At 31.5% G+C, this 24,114-nt stretch overlaps 2 protein-coding genes across 3 annotated transcripts; both read right to left on the reverse strand.

Annotated features, from left to right (window-relative positions):
* Positions 1–6,136: 6,136 nt before the first annotated feature.
* Positions 6,137–8,548, reverse strand: LOC123194819 (protein TIFY 10A-like). Of its 2 annotated transcripts, none has more exons than XM_044608253.1 (5): positions 8,140–8,548; positions 7,501–7,681; positions 7,104–7,408; positions 6,955–7,012; positions 6,137–6,477 (listed from the first exon to the last, which is right to left on the reverse strand). In XM_044608253.1, the coding sequence occupies exons 1-5, from the start codon at positions 8,261–8,263 to the stop codon at positions 6,372–6,374; spliced, it is 774 nt and encodes a 257-aa protein (XP_044464188.1). In that variant the 5' UTR covers positions 8,264–8,548; the 3' UTR covers positions 6,137–6,371. The 2 variants fall into 2 exon arrangements, with proteins under 2 accessions (XP_044464188.1, XP_044464187.1); XM_044608252.1 differs by having other exon boundaries at positions 7,101–7,408; positions 8,140–8,543.
* Positions 8,549–18,018: 9,470 nt separating this feature from the next.
* Positions 18,019–23,869, reverse strand: LOC123194820 (probable polygalacturonase). The gene is made up of 5 exons (XM_044608254.1): positions 23,249–23,869; positions 21,751–21,871; positions 20,586–20,834; positions 19,401–19,554; positions 18,019–18,780 (listed from the first exon to the last, which is right to left on the reverse strand). The coding sequence occupies exons 1-5, from the start codon at positions 23,684–23,686 to the stop codon at positions 18,255–18,257; spliced, it is 1,488 nt and encodes a 495-aa protein (XP_044464189.1). The 5' UTR covers positions 23,687–23,869; the 3' UTR covers positions 18,019–18,254.
* Positions 23,870–24,114: the final 245 nt, after the last annotated feature.

A 24,114-nucleotide genomic window follows, 5' to 3' on the forward strand; every position in this document is an offset into this window, starting at 1 on the left:
ATCACTATATCCCAAGTTTAATTGTTCAATCAATACTCAATATACTCAATCAATACTAACAGGTCTCCCCATATGTGTGTGCATGTGTGAGAGAGAGAGAGAGGAACTGACCTTAAAATTTTTGGAAGTCAATGCCTCAACAGACAGCAGAAGACATTTGAAAGACTATCTAAATGGTAACATATTATCTTGATTTCATTATTTTACCTTGGGAAATTAATTAAAATAGAAAGCCAGTTTACCATGTAAATCTTTTTCGGTACGAATTCTTAGTTTTTGTTTTTTCAAGTAAATCATATTTTTTATTCTAAAAATACTCTTATTCTAATTTCTTAATTTTTACAGTAGCTTTCACAACATTAATCTCTTATATTTCAGACGATACACATTAACTTAATTTTTTTGTAATGAATAATACCTACAGATGAAAAACATATTAATTTTTTATATAACAATTGATTTTTATATACGTTTATATAATTACAAAATGATGGATATATCGGGTATTTTCTCAAAACGGTACGTTTTTTTCGAACGGGTGTGAAAATATGTGAAATGATGCATGAAAGAGTGCGGGTGCAGGTGCGGGTGTGGGAAGGGTTGCAGGTGCATGAAAGGGTGCGACAATTTGGAAAGGGTGCATGAAGGGATGCAGGTGTGTGAAAGGGTGCGACAATACGTGAAAGGGTGTGGGTACGTGTAATACCCTCGGGTATGTTTCATGGGCAATTACGTCTTTTGACCCTGTTTGAAAATATTTCCAATTTTAAATATAGATATATATAGTAACATGTATGGGGGTGTTTATATAAATATTTATATATGTATATAAATACAAAAAGAAAAAGAAAAAGAAAAAAAGAAAAAAAGAGATAAAGTGAAAAGGGATAAAGATTGCTTATAAATGGAGAGAAAGTAAAAAAAGGCAACTCATACCCTTTTTTCCATCATTTCTCGTCCATATTGCAGCAGCCACCATTCTTCAAGCTTTTTCTTTGTTTTCTTGAAGAAAAAGAAAAGATTTGAAGGAGTTTGGAAGACAAGAAAGAAAAGAAAAGGGAAAGGAAGAAATTTCCAAACAAGATCAAAAGACGTAATTACCCCTAGAATATACCCGACGGTATTACAGTACGTGGAAGGGTATGACAAATTTGGAACGGGTGCGTGAAGGGCACGGTAATTTACAAATTTGGCAAGTTTATAATATTATTAATATAATATATATTAATAATATTTATATAATATATTATTAATATATAATATATTATATATAAAGGGAGGTGGGAAATGCAAAGGGACGCATGCATATATATATATATAATATATTTTTTATATGTCATGCATCTGCACCATTTTCAAATTGTCACACCTTTCCATATATCTACACCTTTTCATGCACACTTTTCAAATTGTCACACCCTTTCATGCACCCGCATCCCTTCACGTACCATTTTCAAATTATCGCACCCTTTCACGCATCGGCACCGGCACCGACACCGACACCCTTTCTTGCACCCCTTCACGCATCATTTCCAAATTGTCGCATCCTTCCACGCACCCGCACTCGCACCCGCACCCTTTCACGCACCATTTCGCATATTTTTGCACTCGTTTGAAAAAACGCACTGTTTTGAAAAAACGTTCGATATATTCATCATTTTGTAATTGTATAAAAGTATATAAAAATAAATTATTATATAAAAAATTAATTTTATTCATTACAAAAAAATTAAGTTTAATACGTATCCTCTGAAATATGAGAGATTAATTTACAAAAACTGTTGTGAAATCTATTGTAAACACTGAGATATAAGATGTGAGGTATTTTTGAAATGAAAAATATGATTTACTTAAAAAGATAAAAGCTAAAAATTCTTATTGAAAAAGATTTACGTTGCAAACTGACTGCTTATTTTAATTAATTTCTCTTTTACTTTTTCTTTTTGTAGTAATTTTGTAGATGTGCAATCATACTCACTTGAAACCCAACAAAAGGGTAAAAAGAGAAAGGAAAGGATATATTATTCTTACAAATGATTACACCAAAAACCCATCCATCCATGCAACCAGATGCTAGGGCAGAATTAACTCACTGACTAAATTATAACTTACATAAATGTCAAGTAGAATAAGAACAAAGTTTATAATCATCACAAAACTATACAAGCCAGTATACTGGAGGCAGAGTTAACTTACCAACTTTAATTGAAAGTTACGAAGTATAAAATATAATATGAATAAAGCCTATAACCAAATATAAACTGGAGGCAAGGCGCTTTTTTATGTGTGTTTGTTACCAATAATATAGACTAACTGACAAGAAAATTATAACCAGCTGTAATGTGGTGAGGCTTCTATTACACAACTCAAGTAAAAGAGTTGGCATTGAAGCTACTTGTACAATTGAAACAAATCCAGCAAGTTATAAATCATAAAACAAGCCAACAACTTCCACATTCAAAAAATAAGATTAATAATTAGGAAGCAACTTGATCGGTTTCCCACAGAGAATCCGACCATTCCCTGTCTGAATAGCCAGAGTTGCTTCAGCATGTGTGGAGTATCTTACAAACCCAAAACCCTTATCTCGTTGCACCCGAACATCCTCAATTGCCTCAGCACCTAGTGCATGGAAATGAATATGGAGATCAACTGAGGTAACCTGTAAATTATTACCCAAATTAGAAAGAAGAGCAGAATGAGCTCCATTATTGAAGGCAGAATGACTTGATTATTATTTGAAACTCAAAGCCAGATGTGTGTCAGTCCATATTTTACTAAGAAGTGGAATTAATCAAACGAAATGGAAGTCCGTAATGTGACTGGTGGAGGGCCTATAATACACCATACAACTGACACCAATTCATTTCACAGACCAACAATTTTACCTGAATTACCATATTACATAGACTGCTTGGCTCATTGCCGCCATTTGACATGCCATACTGACTCCTGCTACTTTTATTACTGATATAAAAGCTTCATTCAGTAATGAATATTCCTGTGGAAAAGAGGATGTCAAGAATATTGTGGTTACCTGACAGGAGATACTCGGGAGCTAGCCATTAAAGATCCATCATACACAGCTTAGGATGTCAAGAATATTGTGGTTAATTGTGACGTGGCTCATGAATTCCTATCAGTAGATATTATTTTCAACTATACGTACTACTCTACGGCTAATGAACTATCGGATTACATTTTCTGAGAAGTATTTTTGATTTGGGTAACCAATCTCAAGCTTACGACCTCACCTTGAAACTTGATGAAATTTGTCAACAATGATACAGCCACCAAATACTTCAATTCTCTCAAACTGCGTGTGGCAAGAGTTAGATCTTTTCAACAATTATGAGTAGAAGTTCCCAAATGATTGTAGTCGCTACAAGGCAATTGTGGATGCCAATTGCATCTTTAAATTTCTTGTCAGTTTCAATGTAAAGTTTGATGAGGTATGAGGAATGATTAATGGAAGAAATACCCTGCCTTCCATACGAAGTTTTTACGGAGGTACGTTGGTGAGGAAAGTCATACGTATGTAATGCTTGGTAAGAAGAATGTTGGTGCAGGTGGAGTGATTGAAAATGAAAAATCCTGATCCAATAGACTGGTTTACTGTTAAGATATTGTTCATACAATTTATCATAGTTTTGCTTCTGAGCTTTATAATCTAAAATACATCTTGATACCTTAAGGAGTTTACAGACTATTTAACCAACAAAATCTTCTCATCCTTAATCGATGTGAGATACAAAAATAAACCCAATATCTCTCCCATGTTATGCCAATGTGAGATTTGTGAAAATGTGTCACATAAAACTTCGCTCTGTTTTGTTGTCAAAGCTCATGTTGATAGATGAAACGCTCCTGACCAAAAAATCTTGATGATATGCCGCAAGTGTGGTGCGACAATTGCAATAAACCATGCCACGCTCGTGAGAAATTTGTTGGCTAATTCATGGAAAACCAACAAATTGGAAGCCAAAGCGGAAACGGTCACAACCTACTGCAAATGAAGCCAAGTCAGGTCCCTCTAGCAAAGAGCATATTGATCAACTTCTAAAGCTTTCTTAAAGTTTAATCCCACATCTGGTAACCCTAATTGTTCACTGGCCATATAAGTAGAAATCCTTTTGCGCTATCTACTACATTAAATTCCGATACTGGTTCATTGATTCAGAAGCTTCTAATCACATGGCTTGTTTATCCACTTTGTTTCATTCTTGCTTTCCTTGGAGATATAAATATTTCAAATATTCATTGTGATATTATATGAAATTAGGATATAATTGTTATCTCCTAATAATGGGAAGTAAAGATAAAAAAAGTTATTTGTTTGTAAAACAAGAGACGGAAAAGACATGTCGAGGGCATTGTGGAATCAGTTGAAATTGTTAAGACTCATATTTTTCATTATTATTTACCCGAAAGAATCTAACTTACATTTTAGGTTATTTATGTAGATGTCGTATCTAGTCACTACAAATTGTTTATATAGCTTGTCATGTTTACATTATGACTAACTTTAGATTATTTGAATAGATGATGTGTCTAATCGTTACAAATTATTTATATAATTAGTTGTGTTTACAATATGAATAATTACAACTCTCATGCGTTTTTCTCAAAAGAAAGTTTGCCCATACAACTGGTGTAATATTTGATATTGGTAGAAATATCAAATAATTTTATTAATAGAGACGTGTTGTCTACTAAAAAATATATATATATACATAATTTTATTGTTTATCTAGAGAGCGATTAATATTTACCAAGAATGTAGGAACTTGTATAGTGCTAGAAGTTGAATTATGGACTATTAAAAGAGGACTTGAAGTAATTAAAGAGCATGAAGTTTCAAATGATTGAATTGAATCTAACTCTAAAGTGTCATCTAGTGCATTCTACATATTAGAGTAGAGGTTCTCTCGTTAAACTTCTCAACGACATCAATATTACGTGACATAGAAATTGGCAAGTGAAGTTTGTGCATACCGAAAATTAACTTTGAAGTTTTCGTGCTTTTTGTTAAAAGAATTCTTTACAACCCCATTGGTGGATTCTAATAGAATGTCAATTTATTAAACGAATCTAAAGCAAATTTAAACAACTAATCAGTAGTTAGGACTTGAAGTAGCTAAAAGATATGGAGCTTTAAATGTTCAAATTGAATCAACTTTAAAGTAACAATTCCTCTAATACATTTTACATATCAGAGTAGAGTTTCTCTTGTCAAACTTAATGAAAACTATTGATTGAATGTTTAAATTTGTTTTAAATTTATTTAATAAGTTGATACCTTATTAAAATTTTCTAACAGGGCTATAAAAGATTCTTTCATCAGAAAATATTAAAGCTTCAAACTTAAATTAAAGCGTCCATTTTTGTGTTATTTTATTTTTTTAAAGTCTTTGAACCCGATCTTATATAGGAAAAAAATCTAAATAATTATTTTTTACACATTTTTTATAATTTGAACATAAAAAAGTTGATTGATTGGTGGAAATAGCTGCTTACCCATATAAAATCGATAAAAGAAGCACTTAAGATTGAGACCATCAACCATTCAAACCTAACTGGTTCACACTATGAAAAGCAAACTGGACACATTATTTATGTGAATTGAAAAGTAGTTCATACACTATACCATGCGAAAGCGTCACAAAACAAAACAAAACACAACGTGTGAAAGAGTCAAAGACACTCGACCCCACCACGTTCAACGTCACATGTGATTCCAATTATAATATAAATAACCATTATCCTCCACACCTCACCTTCCTCTTATGCTTTCTTTACCATTTCTTTCTTTTTTTTTTTTAACTAATTTCCTGTTTCTTCAGCAAATTAACGTCCGCCAGCCACTCCATCTACGCTAATTTCCCACGTTCAAGATTTCGATTACGTGTATGTATAAGTTACAAAAGCATGATGTTGAAGGAATTGTAGGGGACCCAAATGCCGTAACCAATAGACCAGCATAATGATGTTTCAATGATAATAACATAGCTTAGTCGGTAGGGGCGGTGATAGGATATTGACTAATTCATTCAACTATGGTTCTATTTCTCCACTAATGTTAAAAAGTAATGGAGTTTCAGTATTTACTCTAAATAATTCTAAGCACAGCTTACAATTATTAATTAAAATTAACATATACTAGAGATTCTTCAACATGAATTAATTACATAAACTAGTAGTCAGATTCATAATTAGATCTAAGGTAAGTTCATCAGAATCCAACCTAAAAGCAACCAAATACAAAGCTAGAGATATAACAAAAAGGAGAGGAAAGCAGGGCATCAACCTGCTTAAAAAGGATGAACAGCGGAAATGTTAATACCCGGAAAAATGGATATACTTGTTACAAACTACTGTGGGGATTGAGCAGCTAGGCCGAGCCATGATTTAGTCTCAGCAGCCTTGTCTGGAAGTGGCTTTGGGTTAATTGGTTGGTAAGGTGCTCTGGCAGTGATTCTGTCAGTAATCAGAACAAGCATTAGTCTAATATGAAAGCAGGAATGGCAATAGAAAATGTTGATTCCATCAGCATACACCTTTGTTTCTGGGTATTAATATAACAATAAAATTATATATATACACTTTTAAATATATAATTGAATACATAGACAATGTGTTAAAATATATTTAATTGATTTTAAATTAAAGATAAAATAATACCCAATTATATCATAACACATCATCTGTGTATTTAATTGTGCATTAAAAAATATGTACATATATCATTACTCTTAATACAAGAGACTAGGAAAATTTTCATCCGAGAAGACTCAATTCCTAAATAGCTAAATATATGACCTATTAAATGCGAAACTCTTGCTGAAATCACAAGGTAAGGCAAGACCAATTTGATACTTGTGGTACATATGCAGCAAGATATTTTTTTTCTCAATAGAAATTTCCGAATTCTTGTAACTGTTTCAGAAAGCGTACCTATCTTTTCTCTTTTCCAAGAACCTGTGGAGTGAATTTCTCCTAGCAATTGGTAGATCTGGGGCAAAAGAAGAAAAACGTTAATCATAAACACGAATAATACAACAAAATAGGTTTCAACTCTCTAACTGAACAACAGATATTACCACAAGTAACAGGTCTAGGTTTTGGTTGAACATGCTCTGGAATTAAATTGGAACTAGAAGGAAGTGGTTCAGTCACCAAGCTAGTAGTAGTAACCGGAGAGGTTGATTCCATGGGAATTTTGGCCGACAAAGAAGAAGCTGAAGAATTAAGAGCCGTGGTAGACTGGCCCTGAGAGCTTCCCTTCCCAGCTAAAAGCATGATTTCGTTGGCTCTGTCAGCTGGAAAATCATTGAACACAATTACTTGTCCACCATAGAATATAGTCATTTGGGCAGTTTGAGGCTCCGCAGCAACACTCTTGTTAAAACTAATACATGAAAAGAGAAAAAAAATTAGTCAGAACTTCAATTTAATTTCAGCTCTAATAGTAAAGAGTCCGTGTAGAGTATCTCAACTCACCTTGAATCCACTGGAGTTTCTTTCTTAGCAGCAAAACAAGTTTGTTGAGGAAATAGGCTCATTGATTCCAGGTTTCGTGAAGCGGCTGGCGCATTTTGAGGCAACACATCACCGGATTTCTCAGTAATTGGGAACAAATTCATTGTTGTTGCCGCCGGCCTCCGAGGAACCTCAGATGTCCCTGCAAATTTTCCAATAACCAGACAATACATCATATATGCGCTCTGGTTATGATATCAACCAAGAAGAGATTTTTAGGTATTAATTGGGATCTGCAGTTTAAACCATCAGAAGTTAAAAGATTCAACAAAGGTTGCAGAAATTAAGGCTGAAAATAAGGCTTTCAAGATGGTGCGCCAATTTACCAATGTGATTAAAATCATTTAAACAGATCTAAATATATAAAATCACAGCTGTTAAGCCGTTACACATTAATTCACTAATCATCAACAAATAAGTCACCGTATATCAATTAAGAGTTGATTGACGAACTAAGCCTATATCAAACTTAAATCAAAATAATCTTGAATCAATTTTCAAATAAGCAAGAATCTAGAATAGCAGAAAATTAATATTCAATCAAATTAACCATTTAATTTTTTCTTTTTCTAAAGAAGAAGAAGAAGAAGAGGTACTTACCATTTGCCTCAATAGTGCTTGACATTCCAAGGCTAAGATCTCCAAAACCACCTCTCTCCGTCAAGTACTGACTCACAAAACTACACATCTGAGAGAAACTCGATTTCTCAGAGGAGTTCGCCATATCTACCAGGAACTCAAACTCACAAACAACGCGAGAAACAAAGCCAAAATCAGAATAAAAACAGAGTAACCGATAAAGATGATGCGCGAGGTCAGAGAATTATCAAAACCGATTGTCTTTGATCTCCGTGCTTCTTGACCATACCACAGGCTGAGCCTCTGCGTTTCTTAACCTGATGATCTAATGGAAATAATATTTAAATATAAAGAGATGAACGGAGAGAGAGAGAGAGAGAGACAAAGAGAAGCTTATCTGTTTATTGGTTAAGAGTTAAAGCACGAGGAATATATGGGCTTTTTAAGCTTGTTCTTTGCAGCTTCCAAGGGCTTCTGTATATTATTACTTTATTTTTGTATTGTCTCGTTTGTTTGATTTTCAAACACGTGTTCTTTGCGTTTCTGAACGGCGGTCTTTGCGCACCTTTTCTCATGCCCCATTGATTACACACCTTTTTAATTGGACTTACAATTTTACCCCTTAATTTCTTTGCTGCTGTTTGTTTGTAGGAATATCTTGTTCTCTGCATAAGATTGTAAATTTTTTTCACCACAATATGCTGAGTGTTTATATTTTTTTTACACAATTAAATATGATGATAATATATTTTATTTTATTATTAATTTAAATTTATTAAATTATATTATAATATATAATTTATATTATAATAATTAAATTGTATATTAAAAATTAATTTTTTATATTATATATAGTATCATATTGTATAATATATTTTTTTTAAAATAAAATATTAATAAAATAATAAAAATTATAATTGGTATATCATCATGTTAAAAAATATCATAAACACCTATAAAATTTTAAATTTTTTATATATATCTTTATTATATCATTTTTTCTCTAAAAAGGTATGTCAATTTCTATCAATAATATATATTATATCGTATGATATATTTATTGTACTGTATTAATTTAATTTTTTTATGATATGTATCAATTTTTATCTGTATTATATTATATATTGTAAGATATTAATAACTATAATATATATATATATATATCTAATTATGTACTTATAGATATATATACATAAATTTATTATTTACCCTATTATACTTTGCCTCATTTAATATGGAAATAAATAATTTAAGAAGCCTATTCATAGTCTAAATTATATAATTATATATAATATTAAAAAATAATAATATATATTTTAAAATATATAATTTAATATAAATTTAATATATTATTATATAATTAAATAATATTTTATTTTTAATTTAAAATTATTTAATTATATAATGATGTATTATCTACCGACTAATTTTGCTCATAAAAGAGTGAGTATATAGTTGCAATTCGCTTTCAATGTTTCTATGGGTCCTACAAAAAGTAGTTTGAGATGAGAACCATCCTCAAGCCAAAGTACAAGTGTAGCCCTTTTACCAAACAGATTTAGTATTCAAGGATGACCAGGTAACGGTGTTAATACTAACGGCATTAGGTATGGCTTTTGGTTCTTTTGTACGCGCCGTCTACATATTATCATATGACAGAAGTGGGTCCCAATCATAGCTCCATCACCCTCACCTGTTTTTTCATAACAAAAAAGTAGGCGGCAACCGCACGTTCCCTTCGCCAACCGCACTTAGACACGTGGAAAATGTTTGTGAAGTTCACACTCCCTAGTGCAGGTCGTGCTCGTGCGACTTGTAGTTGGTGATACCCTGCTTCCTTATCCATTGTATTATCGGTGTGCCCCTCTTAAGCCATTTTGTCAGATGATGTTGTTATGCCACCACATAATTTTTAGGTAAGAGAAATGGTCACCTAATTTTCTCAAATTAAGTACTTCACATGATGTTGTAATGAATAGGTTAAAAGACTATATTCCACACAAGGTTTACTACAATGATAATTTTTTGACTTAGAAGTTTTAAAAAACTAGATTTTCATTTATTATTTTTTAAGATTGGTGAATTTCGTCAAGTGAAAGGGTAAAATAGTCTTATTAGATAAAATTTTCTATTTTATCTTCTTTCTTTTAATTATTTATAAATTCTTTTTTCCCTTATATTCTTTCTATTTTTATTTTTTTCCTTTTTCTTTTTAAAAGTTTTGGGTAAACTATAATTTTTTAAAATATTTAGGATGTTAATAAAATTTTTAAGAGGTTTTAAGGAATTTGAAAGAAGTTCAATCTGTTTTAGAAATTTTTTAATTTTTAATATATCCTTTAATAATTTAAAAAATGACAACTATACTTATACAAAAATACAAAAATGCAACATTTGTAAGTTAATTAGAATTTTGGTATTCTTAAAGAGTCTAAATAACAAAATTTTAAATTGGTAAAGATAAATTAATAATTTAATATTTATATCAAGTATTAATAGTAAGTTTATAATTTCAATAAAAGGGTAAAATAATTATTTTTTGAAAAAATAAAATAAATTTACTAATAAAAATAGATGAAAATAAGAATTAAACGTTTTAAAATTTAAAAAATGAAATTTTATTCTTTCATCCCTCCTTAAATGAAAAATAGTCATTTGACCCAAGAAATATCATCATAATTGTCTTGTACTCATAAAATATCATCACTTATATATAAAAGTTATGATTTCATCTATACAATATAAATAAAAAATAAATTATATATATACCAAATTATCAAAATTTAGAATATAGTGATTGAATCTATAATTATATATTAGATAAATTAAAATTTTATAAATATGACAGAGATTGGAATCCGGATTTTATTTTTAAAAATTCTAATATTTTATCAATTTTACTAATTTTTATGATTTATTTTTTTGGTAATCAGAGATCTCGTCTGTATTAGTTGAACGAATAAATCTAAGACACAATAATCAAATCTATAATTATTAAATAAAAAAATTAATTAAAATTTTATAAGTATGACAAAGATTTGAATCTAAATCTTATTTTTGAAGATTCTAAAACCCCGTTAGTTTAGCTCATCTTTGAAATCTGTTAGTATGAAGTTGAGGTGGAGGGACAGAGGGCTACTTGCCGACACAAGGACTAAAGCCAAAATCAGCATCAAAGAAGCATGTCATTCATAATCATAAAATTTCAAAGCGATAAATATGCGAAATAGAATACTTTGTGAAAAAGAAAAGTAATATTCCGACTTAGATTAAAATACCAAGTTTAGACCTGTTAATAATTAATTATGTGCTTAAAATATTATAATAATTATAGAATAATGTGGTGTGAGCTAAAAGGAAAGTAGCTATACCATCATCTCCATACAAAATTGATGGCTTGCCCGGCTGAAATTCCATATGGGAAACGCGGAGAGAGAAAGAGAGAGCAAGTGCAGAAAATCTAGTGGGTGCGGTTACATAATACAAACACGTGGCGCTAAATAATAGGAGAATGAAAAGAATACTAAGTCTAATGAAGGTGGGTCCGCCCTATGTACTAATTGTATTTTAGAATCATGTATGTGAATTATATAGCAACGCGACACGATTCAATCAAGTAGAAGATGGGGAGAAGATAAAATCACGGGCGAAAACGTGAGTCATTGATGTGACCGTGACATGGCGTGAATGGCTTCTTGTACAACCATCCAGATTCCCGTTGTGCGTTTTCTAAGCACGTGATGCTCGTGCCTGCCCGTTGTTATTTTCTATCTATTTGTAGAAATTTTCAAAAGATCCCTGCTGATTTCTAGGGGGTACAAACAGCCTTCATAATTTTAGATAGGCCAAAGGACTATTTCCCACTCAAGTTTAAAATGATTATTTTTCACCCAAATTTAGATGTGTTTTTAAAGTTATATTTATAAAATTTGAAAAGTTAAATGTCTCACCTATCTATTAAAAATCTCGGTTACAATTAAAAGTAAAATTATTATATAGTAAAAAAAATTAAAAATCTAAAGTTTTATTCTTTGCCCCCCTTAATTTAAAAATCTCACAATTCTCCTCACTTGAAGTTTAAAAAATCAAAAATTTTTTCCTAGAGTTTACAAACCGTTGTCAAAGATGGTTGTCTTCGGCTACGTTGACTCTCTCTGTGCTTTAATTTCCTTTTTGATCACATCCCAGCCATAGGTAAAGCCTATTTTCTTTGATAAAGATAAAACCGTCTTCGTCAAAGTGTATATATCTCAGATAAAAATGATTTCATCTTCCTCTGAGATGAAGATGACCATCAAAGGTCTCAGACGAAGATGACATGATCTTCTAAGATCTCCAACGATTGTCTTCATCTGAGACAAAAGACAATTTAACGAAGACGATTTCGTCATTGTCAGAGGAATTAGGCTTCGTTAGTGGCTAGGATGTGAGCAACAGGGAGAGTTAAGCAGAGAGGAGAGCCAACACAGCTAGAGATGGTGAAGTTAGGCGTCTCTGGTGATAGTTTGTAAACTTTAGAAGAAAAATTTTGATTTTTCAAACTTTATATAGGAGGAATTGTGATTTTTTCAAACTGAGGGGTATAAAACTAATAAAACTTTAGTTTTTTGTTAAATAACGATTTTATCTTTGATTATAACTGAAATTTTTAATGGATGAGTGAGACTTTTAGCTTTTTAAACCTTATAGGTGTGATTTTGAGAGCGTACCTAAACTTGAATGAGAAATAATCTTTTGGTATTTTAGTTAATGGTATTCAAAATCAGTTAATTGAACTGAATTTTTAATTTAAAAAATTATAAATCAAAACTGAACTGACTTAAATATTAACCAATTTTAAACTAAACAAAAAAAATATTAATTAACCAAACTAAATTTTAGGTTGATCGGTTTTAAACGGAATTTCAAAAAATTATTCTAGTTTATTATTTCTTTAAATTCTTTTTGAAAATATATTTAATATTTTAATTATTTCTTATTCAACTTCTTTAAAATCAATTCTGTTTAGTTAATTAATTATAAAAATTAGATAAACTAATAAATAAACCGAAAAACTAATTTTTTATATTCTTAAATCAGATTTGAACTAATTTTTCAAATAATCTATTTTTTGATTTAGTTTTTTTGTTCAAAATTACTAGATAATTTTGAGCATCCCTAATTTTAGAGAGAAAATTAGGATTATTTGCATAATAAATTAGGTTTTAATTAGGTGTTATGTGTGCCCTTAATTGTAATTAGCTTCATTATCTTAACTTTCAACATTAATTAATGATAATATGGTTGGTGCCCATTTTTTATTCTGAAAAGATGATAAATGCTGATCACGTTTAAAAGATCTGAGGAGAAAGCAATTAATTAATTTTTTAATCACTCTTACTGTCAATCTCTTGTTTTTGGATAATTAGAATTTTTCAGCCAAAGACTTTTGTGCCCTATGTTTTCGTGTGTGTGTGTATATATATATATATATATATATATATTCTAAGTTTCTCTTTCTTCCGTCGACGATTTTCAACAAATCGACTCATCAGTTAAAAAATTCAAATTAAGATTGATTTTTTGATATAAAATTTATAATTAGCCGGTCTAATATAATTTAAAATTAAATTAATTATTGTTATAGTTGACATAAAAATAATTTAAACTAACTCTAATATTTAAAAATAATATAATTTATTAAAGGTAAATTATAAAAATATTGTAAGATAATATCAGTAGTAATTAAAATTCTTACATATTATATATAATTATATTTTTATAAAGTTGTAATTATTAATGTTATTTTTAATTTTTAATATTTTATTTTGTTATTCGATAGTGAAAATGTTATTTGGTTAATAAAATTATTAACATATTTTAAAATTGTGGTCTGTTTTTTTTTAAATAATTTGTAAATAAGAAAAAAAATTATATTATGTGTTTTATTAATAATAGAGTAGGGTAATTTGATAAATAAATTAAAAAATAATTTTGAATTAATTTAAAATTATTTAATCACATGATAATATATATATTTATATATTAAAATACATATAATTATATGGTAATTAATTAGGTGGGATTGGGTTGGTGTAGTGAGATAGAAATGTGAAGAAAAACGTTAAAGGCAATGACATTTCACCAAATGTTTGAGAAAAGTGGAAAACAAAAGGACCCCACAAATTGAAAAGCATGGTTCTTTTCAATTGGGTTGTTTGGATTGGAGTCTAATTCAACCCAATGTGTTGGTGCTAGCTGCCCATCACTAGTTTAGTTTAATTAATTACATGTTTTTCTCAATTATCATGAAAAATGAAGAGATAAGAACGAAATTGCTATTTAAAAATACACATTGGTCAACACCTTTTGATTTTTATGAGGTTGAATTTAGGTGAAAATAAAGTGGACAAAAAAAAAAAAAGACTCAATGATGGGTATAATTAAATTTTAGTTAATCAATATTCATCTACAATTTAAACAGATCAGAATATGAAACACGATATGTGTATAATTTATAAAACAACCATAAAATGTTTTAAGTAAATTACTTATATTTGGAAGCTCCTTTGTTTGTCTTTAACGATGATATGAGGTGTCAATCGTTTCTCTAATCCAAGGCAGATGGCACCAAGGTGCTCCGCGTGAGGGACACAATCATATATATCACTATAAAGGATGTGTTTTATAAACAATAGGGTTATCATATATATGGATTCATTTTAGCGGGTCAATTTGATGAACATGTCTATTAAACATATACTTATATATTGCATCAAATTGTCAACAAACATTCTTAACACATGAGATTTATCACTATTTTTTGGTAAGGTCTTCAATACTATGATAACCCTAGTCATATTATCTGTGCCCTAGGGTAGAGTAATACTAGGAATATAAACATTTTTAGAATGATTACCTTATATGCACATAGAGTTCTCATGATTATTGACATGCATTAATCCTCTCATCAAAATTATACTATCCTAAGTAGTGGCAGACCTAGGATTTTTGCTAAAGGGGGCCTCCGCGACCTTATCATTGTTAGGGTAAATGTGAATCAAACCAAACCCTAACACTTTCTAGTTCTAGTTTATCTCGAGTTCCTTGAGTTAAAATTAAAGGTAACTTGAATTTAGGTAAAATGAAAAATAGTTCAGTTCGAATTTATGGTTCATTAACAAAACAACGTTGTTTACCTAATAATAGGTAAAATAACACCATTTTAAGTAAAACAATGTTGTTGTAACAATTGTTTGACATAATTTCAATTGAGTTGTGAGCCAAATTCAAAATGAATTGAGCCATTTGCCCAGCTCGTAAGTTAGACCTACATGAACTGTCTTTAGCTCAAGTTTAGTTTGATTAAAAAAAATGAGTCGATTCTCCCAACTCAAACTTGACTTGAGTTCGATTGAAACAATATCAAGCTAAGCAAAACTATGTTGACATGACTTTTGAGACCCAACCAGCTCAGTTCAGATCTAACTCTAGTAATTGTTTGCAAATCAACTAGTAAAAACTTTTTAAAAATTACCTAATCTTGAGAAAAAGAAATAATACAATATTAAGAAAACAAAAGAAAATAATGCAATAAAACCTCTTCAATGTGAAGAGAGCGAAAAACAAACAAAAAAACAATCCACTTAAATCCGAAGTTAGGATGTCATACTTGAAGATCCAAATATTTGAATATTAATTATTTAGAGATAAAAATAAGTTAGAATGGTACACTTGAAGATATTTAATTTAACACAATTTTTCATTTCAATATATTTTAAAAACGCTTAATGATTTCTTCATTATAAATTGTATAAAAACTTAGGTAATTTGATATCCCCAAGATCTTTATTCTTATTTTGAATATAACTTTGACAATGAAAATAATCAACAATGAGATAATATGATTAGGGTTATCATAGTATTGAAGACCTTCCTCTTTGATAATATGACTACGATGAAAATGGTGTTTGTGGAAAAAAAAAAAACGATAAAATAACAGGAATTTGATACCTTCCACTTTGAAAATAAGTTTTAGCAAAAATGATTAAAAATTTGGAGGTGAAGATTTAATTAAGAGTTTTAGCATATTTGAGCTTTTATAAATTGAACTTAAAATGAAAGTAATATGTATTTTTTCAATCCAAGGTACCTATGTTGAATTTTTAAAAAATACAAGAGCAGGCATTTTTTCAATTTAAGATACCTAATCTAACTATGTTGATTTCTTTAAAAAATTGGCCTACCCTCATTACATGCCAATTTCGCCCATGATCCAACGGGCATTCAACAAATTATATAAAGTAAAACATCAATAAATAAATGTCATTTTATTTAGACCAAAAGACTTATTTTCTCTTTTATCAAAATTTTACCGTTTATTTTTCAAAAACTTAAATACCCACTTATCTGTTAAATTTTACTAATAGAGTTAAAGATAAAAATATTATTTAGCTAAAAATATTAAAACAATCCAAGAACTTATCACATTTCCCTCTCTTAATTTGAAAAATCTAATATTTTTTTTCAAACCTAAGGTTTGAAATGTGACAAATTCCCTCAAGGGTTTGAAATTGTCACTAGAGATAACAAAGTTCACTGTCTCCATCTGTCTTTGTCCATTGTCTCTTTCCCTCCCTCTTCGGTGAACTTATCAGTCTCTCTCCTTCTCTCCCTCCCAAATCACTTTCGTTGGAGATGAAGATGACGATTGATAATGGAAAGAGAGAGAACGTGATTAGAGATTGTGAACTTTACCATTTTTGATGACAATTTCAAACCATAATGAAGAATTTATCACTTTTCAAACTTTGGATTTATGAGAAAATGTTATATTTTTAAACTAAGAAGGAAAATGTAATAACTTTTTGTTTTTTTTAATCTTTTTTATTAAAATGACATTTTTATCCGTAACTTTAACAGTAAAATTTAACAAATGAATAAATATTTAGTTTTTTTGAAAGATAATAGGTGAAAATTTAGAAAAAAGACTAACCCTTTTGAACTAGAATAAGTCTTTTGACCTTTTATTGATATGAACATAATAAATATTATGATTATGAACTAATACTATTACATCAACCAAATTACAACCCTTACTCTAACATACTAATTACTTGTACTAAAGTAGTTTCATATTGACATACTAATTACATGTACAAATTCCTTACTTCTGCCCTTTTTTGGAAAAGCCATCATCCATTTGATTATTATTGTTAGTAGTAGTTCTCTGTTTCTTTCTTTCTTTCTTTCATTCTTTCTTTCTTTCTGTCTCACTCTCGAGGAAGCTACATATGAAATGAGTTTGGTCAATTCCCATAAATAAAATGCATTTTCGTATACAACTACATCAATCAGAAGATGAAAAAAGTCTGTTCGGGTGCTCAATACAATTTGCATGATTTGGTTTTTGTTATGTTACGTGGATAAGTTTACTTTGTTACACGTGGCAACATCTAACAACATATGCACAACTTACAATTTCCAACACAGCTACAAGTATCACCTCTGAATTAACTCACTGATTTTAACTAGGGCAAGTTTTAAACCAATTTTATTTAAATTCAAATTCAATGAAGGTGCATGAAATAAACTAAACTTAACAAAGTTGAGTTAGAGAATTCAATATTTTTAAACTCAAATTCAATTTGCAAGCTTAAAAAGTTTGATATAAATCTTCTAAAAGTAATATCATTTCGATTAATATGTATTAAAACGATGTTATTTTAATAAAATTAAACTCAAAACTTAATTTGAGTTCAAATTTCTCTTAAATGAACCAAACTCGAACATTTTAAAAACAAACTCAAATTTGAGTTTAACTCTATTGAAGTCAAACTGAGCTCATACTCGATTTGAACCCAACCATAACTTTAATTTCAAAATAAAATTGGAAGAATGCTTTGGATCAAGACAGATGGATAGAGTTATCAAAACTATGCATTTCAGTAACCCTGTGACTGTATAAACAACTGAAAATTTTCTGTACACGCAACTCCTTGAAGAAAAAGCCATGAAATGCAGAAAAAAAAAAGGTCGAATACATAACAACAAGATCAGCTGCTCTAGTTTTACCCATCGTACTTTATCTCACACAGAATTACATTGACGCCTTTGACCTCCCAAAGCACAGGCATTGCAGTTGTAAACCTCCCACCTCAAAAATCATAATCTATATCTGTCAAGTTTTGGGAGGCAGAGCGCTTAATGAGCCGTCCTTGCTCATCATATAGATCAAGGTTCTCGCATGGGGCAGGGAAGATGGTCCCTATCACACGACCTTGAACGAAGGCACACTGGAATATATGCTTCTTCTTATATGTTATTCCCACTGACATATCTCGAAAAGTAATATTTCTCACTGGTATTAAATCACTTCCATGGATACGTACAGGCACACGCACTCCTTGACCATGGACTCCAGTGAAGCTTATATCCCTCAGTATAGGAAGAGCCTTTGGGTCAAAACCTTCATCAGGGTGTTCATTGTAGTCTGTCTTGATTACAATCCCAACTCGGACGTCGTCAAATGTCAGATTTCGGTAGGTTATCTGTTGAACATATCCACCTCTTCCAGGGGCAGTCTTGATCCGAACTGCACGCCTTGAACTCCAGACAAGGAGGTTCTCCACAGTGACATTTGATACACCACCTGACATCTCACTGCCGATGGATACACCTGCACTGTTGCATGGTTCAGCCAAGGCTGAGCCTCAGTTACTACCTGAAGTGCGAGGACATGCAACTACCAACATACCAGGCTAGCTACAAGGCAAGAAATCAACTGAAATAACATATTGAGTTCAGTGTTTCACGGACCAGTTGTTTATGTGTGTGCATTGGCGTCTTGGGTAAGCAATCTAGTTCATTGAGTGATGTACAACATGCACTGAACCGACGTTGTCAATTACTGAAGGTTGCTACTGCTCCTTCAGTTCATGAAAAACAGAACCTAGTATGACCCTTGAGAGGCATACAGGTTAGACACATAACACCTTTTCCCAGCTTTCCTATTTCTAGTTGACAATTTCACTTAAGTTGGTCAATCCTTCCACCATAGGAAAAAGATTTTATGCTCATGCAGCCACAAGACTCAGACCTCTTACAGCTAAACTGTAATACTAGAAGCGGTAACACAAATTTGTATTATAGACATTCATGTGCCCTTAGTTTGAAAAAATAAGATTAATCTTCAATAAACAAGAATTTCTTCATCCATATATGTAGATTAAATGCCATGAAACTCTCTTGAGGTTAGCCTAAATAAAAACAGAGAAATAATTTTAATTAATAGGCACATTCACCTGACCATTGATCGAACAGTGAGGTTTCGGATGAGAATGTTCTTAGAAGGTCGTCCATAAGCTATTCCATACTGATCCCACCCACTCTTTATTGCAATTGCATCATCACCCACACTTATATAACAATTCTCAATCACCATATCCTCGCATGAATCTGCTCATGGCATGAAAGCCAAATTCAAAATGAAATAAAACAAATAGAAATTGATCCATAGACTGGGACCATTGCAGCAAATCAACTAGCTGGGATTAAGTCAAGATACTGGGCCAGATGATATAATATAGTAAAATTTGATTTACCTATAAGATGCAATTTTATGATATTTTCAGACGCACCGAAAATAGAAAAAAGATGATAAAAAGAAACATAGTAAAATCAAACAAAAAATCGCACAATTTACCCAGATACAAATATCAGTTTGAAAAATAAAAATACAATAAATTCTACAATATACATTACATTTTCAACTTCAATGCAAACTAGGATAGCCATGCACCACTGGTAAGGTGAAACATAAAGCTTTAATTAACCTAGGTTCACCAATCTTGTGGAAAGCTTGCATTTAATCCTCCAGTCGTCAACCCGTCCGGTACTTAGAAGCTACAAAATCTCTATGGTAGAATGTTACCCATTTCATAGTTGTAAAAGGCGAAAAGTGCCGAAAGGCAATGAGGGGTTCTATTGCTTTGGCACAAAGCGCAAAGCAAGAAAGAGATAAGAAATTGCTAATAACCATATATTTGGATGAAAATTGCCCAAAACCTATCGAAAAGCCTAAGACTATATGAAAACTATCCAAAAATTACTTGAAACCTTAAGATCTACTCGGAGGTGATAATAAAGTGCACTTTTCTAGTGCCTAAAGCTTCTCCAAAGGCGTTGAATGAGTGCAAAATATGATTGCCTTGACCATACTCAAGGCAATGCCCACATCGCCTTGAGCAAAGCCTCACCTAAGCGCTTGAAGAGTGCTTTGACAACTATGGCCTTCATCACCATCACTTAGATACTTTCTTGTTCACTTCACCTTCTCTGGTTTAAAAATGATTTTTCGATAGTTTATTAAAATTTAAGAAGTTACCATATTATAATTCGTTCAATCATGCACTAAGCATATCAACAGATCAAAATGTGCCAACCCATCACAAAACTAAAACATAATTGCATTACTACAAACTACTTACCAGGATCAATTCCATCCGTGTTTGGAGCTTCAAATATAGGAGCCAAGATTGTAACATTTTTTATTGTAACATTCTTGCAGTCATATGGGTGGAGTGTCCAAAATGGGGAATCACGCAAGGTTATATTAGATATCAAAATGTCACTTGACCACATTATTTGCACAAGTGGGCCCCTAGTGTTATTGAGAAGCTTTTGGCGATATTTTTTCCACCACGCTTGTCCTTGTCCATTGATTGTACCATTATGCCCTGTCAGTCAGTGAAAATAAAAACTAGATTAAAGCAAGATAAGTAGTAAGTTCACAATGAAGACAGGTACAAGCCTAATAATGATAACATTGGAGTACCAAGCCCAATTACCTTCAAAATCAAACTATTTCAGATTTAACTTTCAACAAAACAAATGACTTCATTCACTACTAGCTACAACTTATGTAATAGCTAAGATATTCACTTTCTATTTTGATTACTCTTTTGTTATCATAAGGTAATTTCTAGTTCCTAAATTTAATGAGTAAGTTTTGTGCAGACATTGGGAGGCATGCCACTGGGAAGTAGCATGTCTAATGACATCTAAGGTCAAAAGGCAAATAGTTTTGCAGAACTAAGTAATCTCATATCCAGCCTCTACTAAAATGTTCAAGAATATCCAGAAAATAGCATTTGATATCCCTCCACTATAGATTTATATAAGATACAACTACTATGTATGCCATGCATCTCAAACTTAAAACCTATTGTGTTGAAATGCCAACCTAAATATTATTGTTTTTGATACAATTCTCCAATTCCCTTTGTAAGACCACCCACTTTGTCTATACATATTTCTTGTTCCAATAAGGTCATTAATTTTGATTATGATCGCAAGGGTAAGTCCTAGTCAGGCTGATCAGACCCTTGAATCTACTTACGATGTTTTTTGACAGAGACATAGACTTATAGCGGTTGATTTTTGAACACCTCAAATGTGATTATTCAACACCTAAAAAGAAAAACACCAAACAGTATTTTTTAAACATCATTTACTCCCAAAGTGGTGTATCATAAGAGCCTTTTCCTATCAGGGTGATAAATTATCAGCCAGAGAAAATGGAAGAGGGAAAAAATCAATATCAAATAGTAACAAAAGTTAAATCAGTAAGATGTAGAGAGTTTGATAACTGACCTGTTATGACAACATCCTTAAGGTTTTGACCATGGATTAAACTCCCATAACGCGGGCCAGGGTGTTCTCTCCCATAACCATAAGAAGGCAATGGAGGCATCAGTGGCCAATACTTCTCATTCTGTTTAAATATTACATTAAGAAAAGAAAAACAACATAATCAAGACTTCAAGTCAACAACAAACGGAGAAAGGAGATAATAGAGGTGAGCTAATTCATGACTAAATTGAATAGTTCAATAAGTAAGAACTCAGTCAATATATGTCATGGTCATGACAATCTGTAAAGATTCTAGCAATACTGTAAGATTTTATACAAAATACATGCAAAAATATCAAACTAACCACAATTGATGCAAGAACAACAATATCTTCAGTGGCATAACCTGTGATTATCTATTAACAGTATATACACAGAACCATCAATATCCTGCATCCCAAACATGGTTAAAGAATCGAGCAACAACAATATGTGTCTAGTATGTGGAGACCCATCCAAATTATCAAGGTAAATGAAGGCCTCAAAAGAAATAGTTTTCTAATGTTAAACAATTGTTTAGCAAAAGAAAATAAATTAACATTAAATATAAATTTAGGTTTACATTTTATTTAGACCAACTAATTTGATATTCACATGGTGCTGATCGCTATTATAATGCTGACTAATAAAGCCAAAAAGTCTTCTTCTTTTCTTTTCCTACGATAAATTTTCCTTGGTGTCTCATGCCCTTTCCATCAGGGCTGGCACCCTAATTACTTATCCTTCTTCTATTTTTGGAGTTTATTAACAACTTTGGAAACAACATGACATCTGCTCCAGAGATGCTTTCTATAACGGAGTCATTAAATTTGAAAATAATGATTTGACATTACTATATAGAGTATGCAATTATGAGGCATGTGGTGTATAATTCTAATGCATCACCTAGATACAAAAACGAGATGCCAAATTGGATGTATAGAACTACTGAACATTCATATATGAGTTGTTTCATACATTGCATCACATAAAAACATGCTTATATTAAGAAACATGCGTTTTAACTCAAATCGTGAGCCTGTTGTGTTCCTCTATAACAACTTTTTTCAGTTTGCTATATACCCTTACAAACATGGTATCTATCTAGTGTTACAACTTCTCAGTACAGTAGTACCTTGTTTGAGACTTAAGCTAAGTCTAAAACTTAAATTTTATAGCATAGAATGCCATTGCTAACATATAGAAAAACATGTTTAATCATATAACTAAAGACTTTTATAGCTAGGTCAATTCAAGGACTACACAAAATCTGTGAAAAAAAAAATAATTATTGATTAGGCAGTCAGTGCCCACCGCTGTGTTTTATAAATCACCAAAACTCCTACACATCATCTCTAAATCAGTATTAAAAATCCTAAACGCATGGGTAATCATTTCCAGTCAAACACATATGAAAAACAATCTTAACTAAGTGAAAACTCAATATTAAAAAGTCATAGAAATGTAAATAATCATCGACCTGGATTCCAAGAATCTCAGCATCCTCAGAAAGAAAAAGAGTCATGTGACTAGTTAGATTAAACGGCGCCGTAAGCCATTTTCCAGGAGGCACATTAAGCTGCGCGCCACCTCTCTTACCGAGCTTAGAAATAGCAGAAATCGCCCTCTCAAAAGCCTCAGTATTAACAGTAACGCCGTCTCCGACTCCACCAAAGTCCGTTAAATTAAAGGCCACAGGTCTCAAAGTTGGGATCGGCCTGGAAGAGACTCCCCATCTAAAAAAAGAAAAGCCTCCAACGACGACGTTTCGCTGCCAAAGGAAGAGGGAAGCGAAAGCGGCCATCCATAGGACGGTGAAAAGAGTCTTATGCGACGAGAGGAATGCCGGGACCCAGCGCCGGACGTCGAGGCGCGAGTGATTGAAATGAAAGCGCCCTATGCCTAGTGTCTCCACCATGGTTTAGGTTTAACTCAGAGTCATGAATCGAAATTTGATTTAGTCGGTTCTGAAAGATGAGATCTAAAAGGTGAAGAGATTAGTTGAGATGTTAATTTTCACATTGATTCGTTCGGGAGTACATTTGAAGGAAAGCCACGAGATTGAAAGAGAGAGACTACAGTGATGAAGTCACTGCGGGTTCGATAAACAAATCATGAAACCGTCGTTAGATCGGGACACGTGTATGCCGTGAAGCCTGTGATATTTATTTGGGCTAATATCTGGACACCCCCTCAAGTTTTATTTTAGCAATTTCATATAAGAGATGAGTAGGGTAGCACCGAAGCATTGACATTAAGGATGTGTATGGTCTGTTTTAGTACAGTTTAAGAATTTTTGTAAATTAAACTAAAAGAATAGTTTAGAAACATTTTAAATTAAATAAA

Source organism: Mangifera indica, chromosome 13 (assembly GCF_011075055.1).
Source record: "Mangifera indica cultivar Alphonso chromosome 13, CATAS_Mindica_2.1, whole genome shotgun sequence".
In the NCBI taxonomy this organism is placed as follows: Eukaryota; Viridiplantae; Streptophyta; class Magnoliopsida; order Sapindales; family Anacardiaceae; genus Mangifera; species Mangifera indica.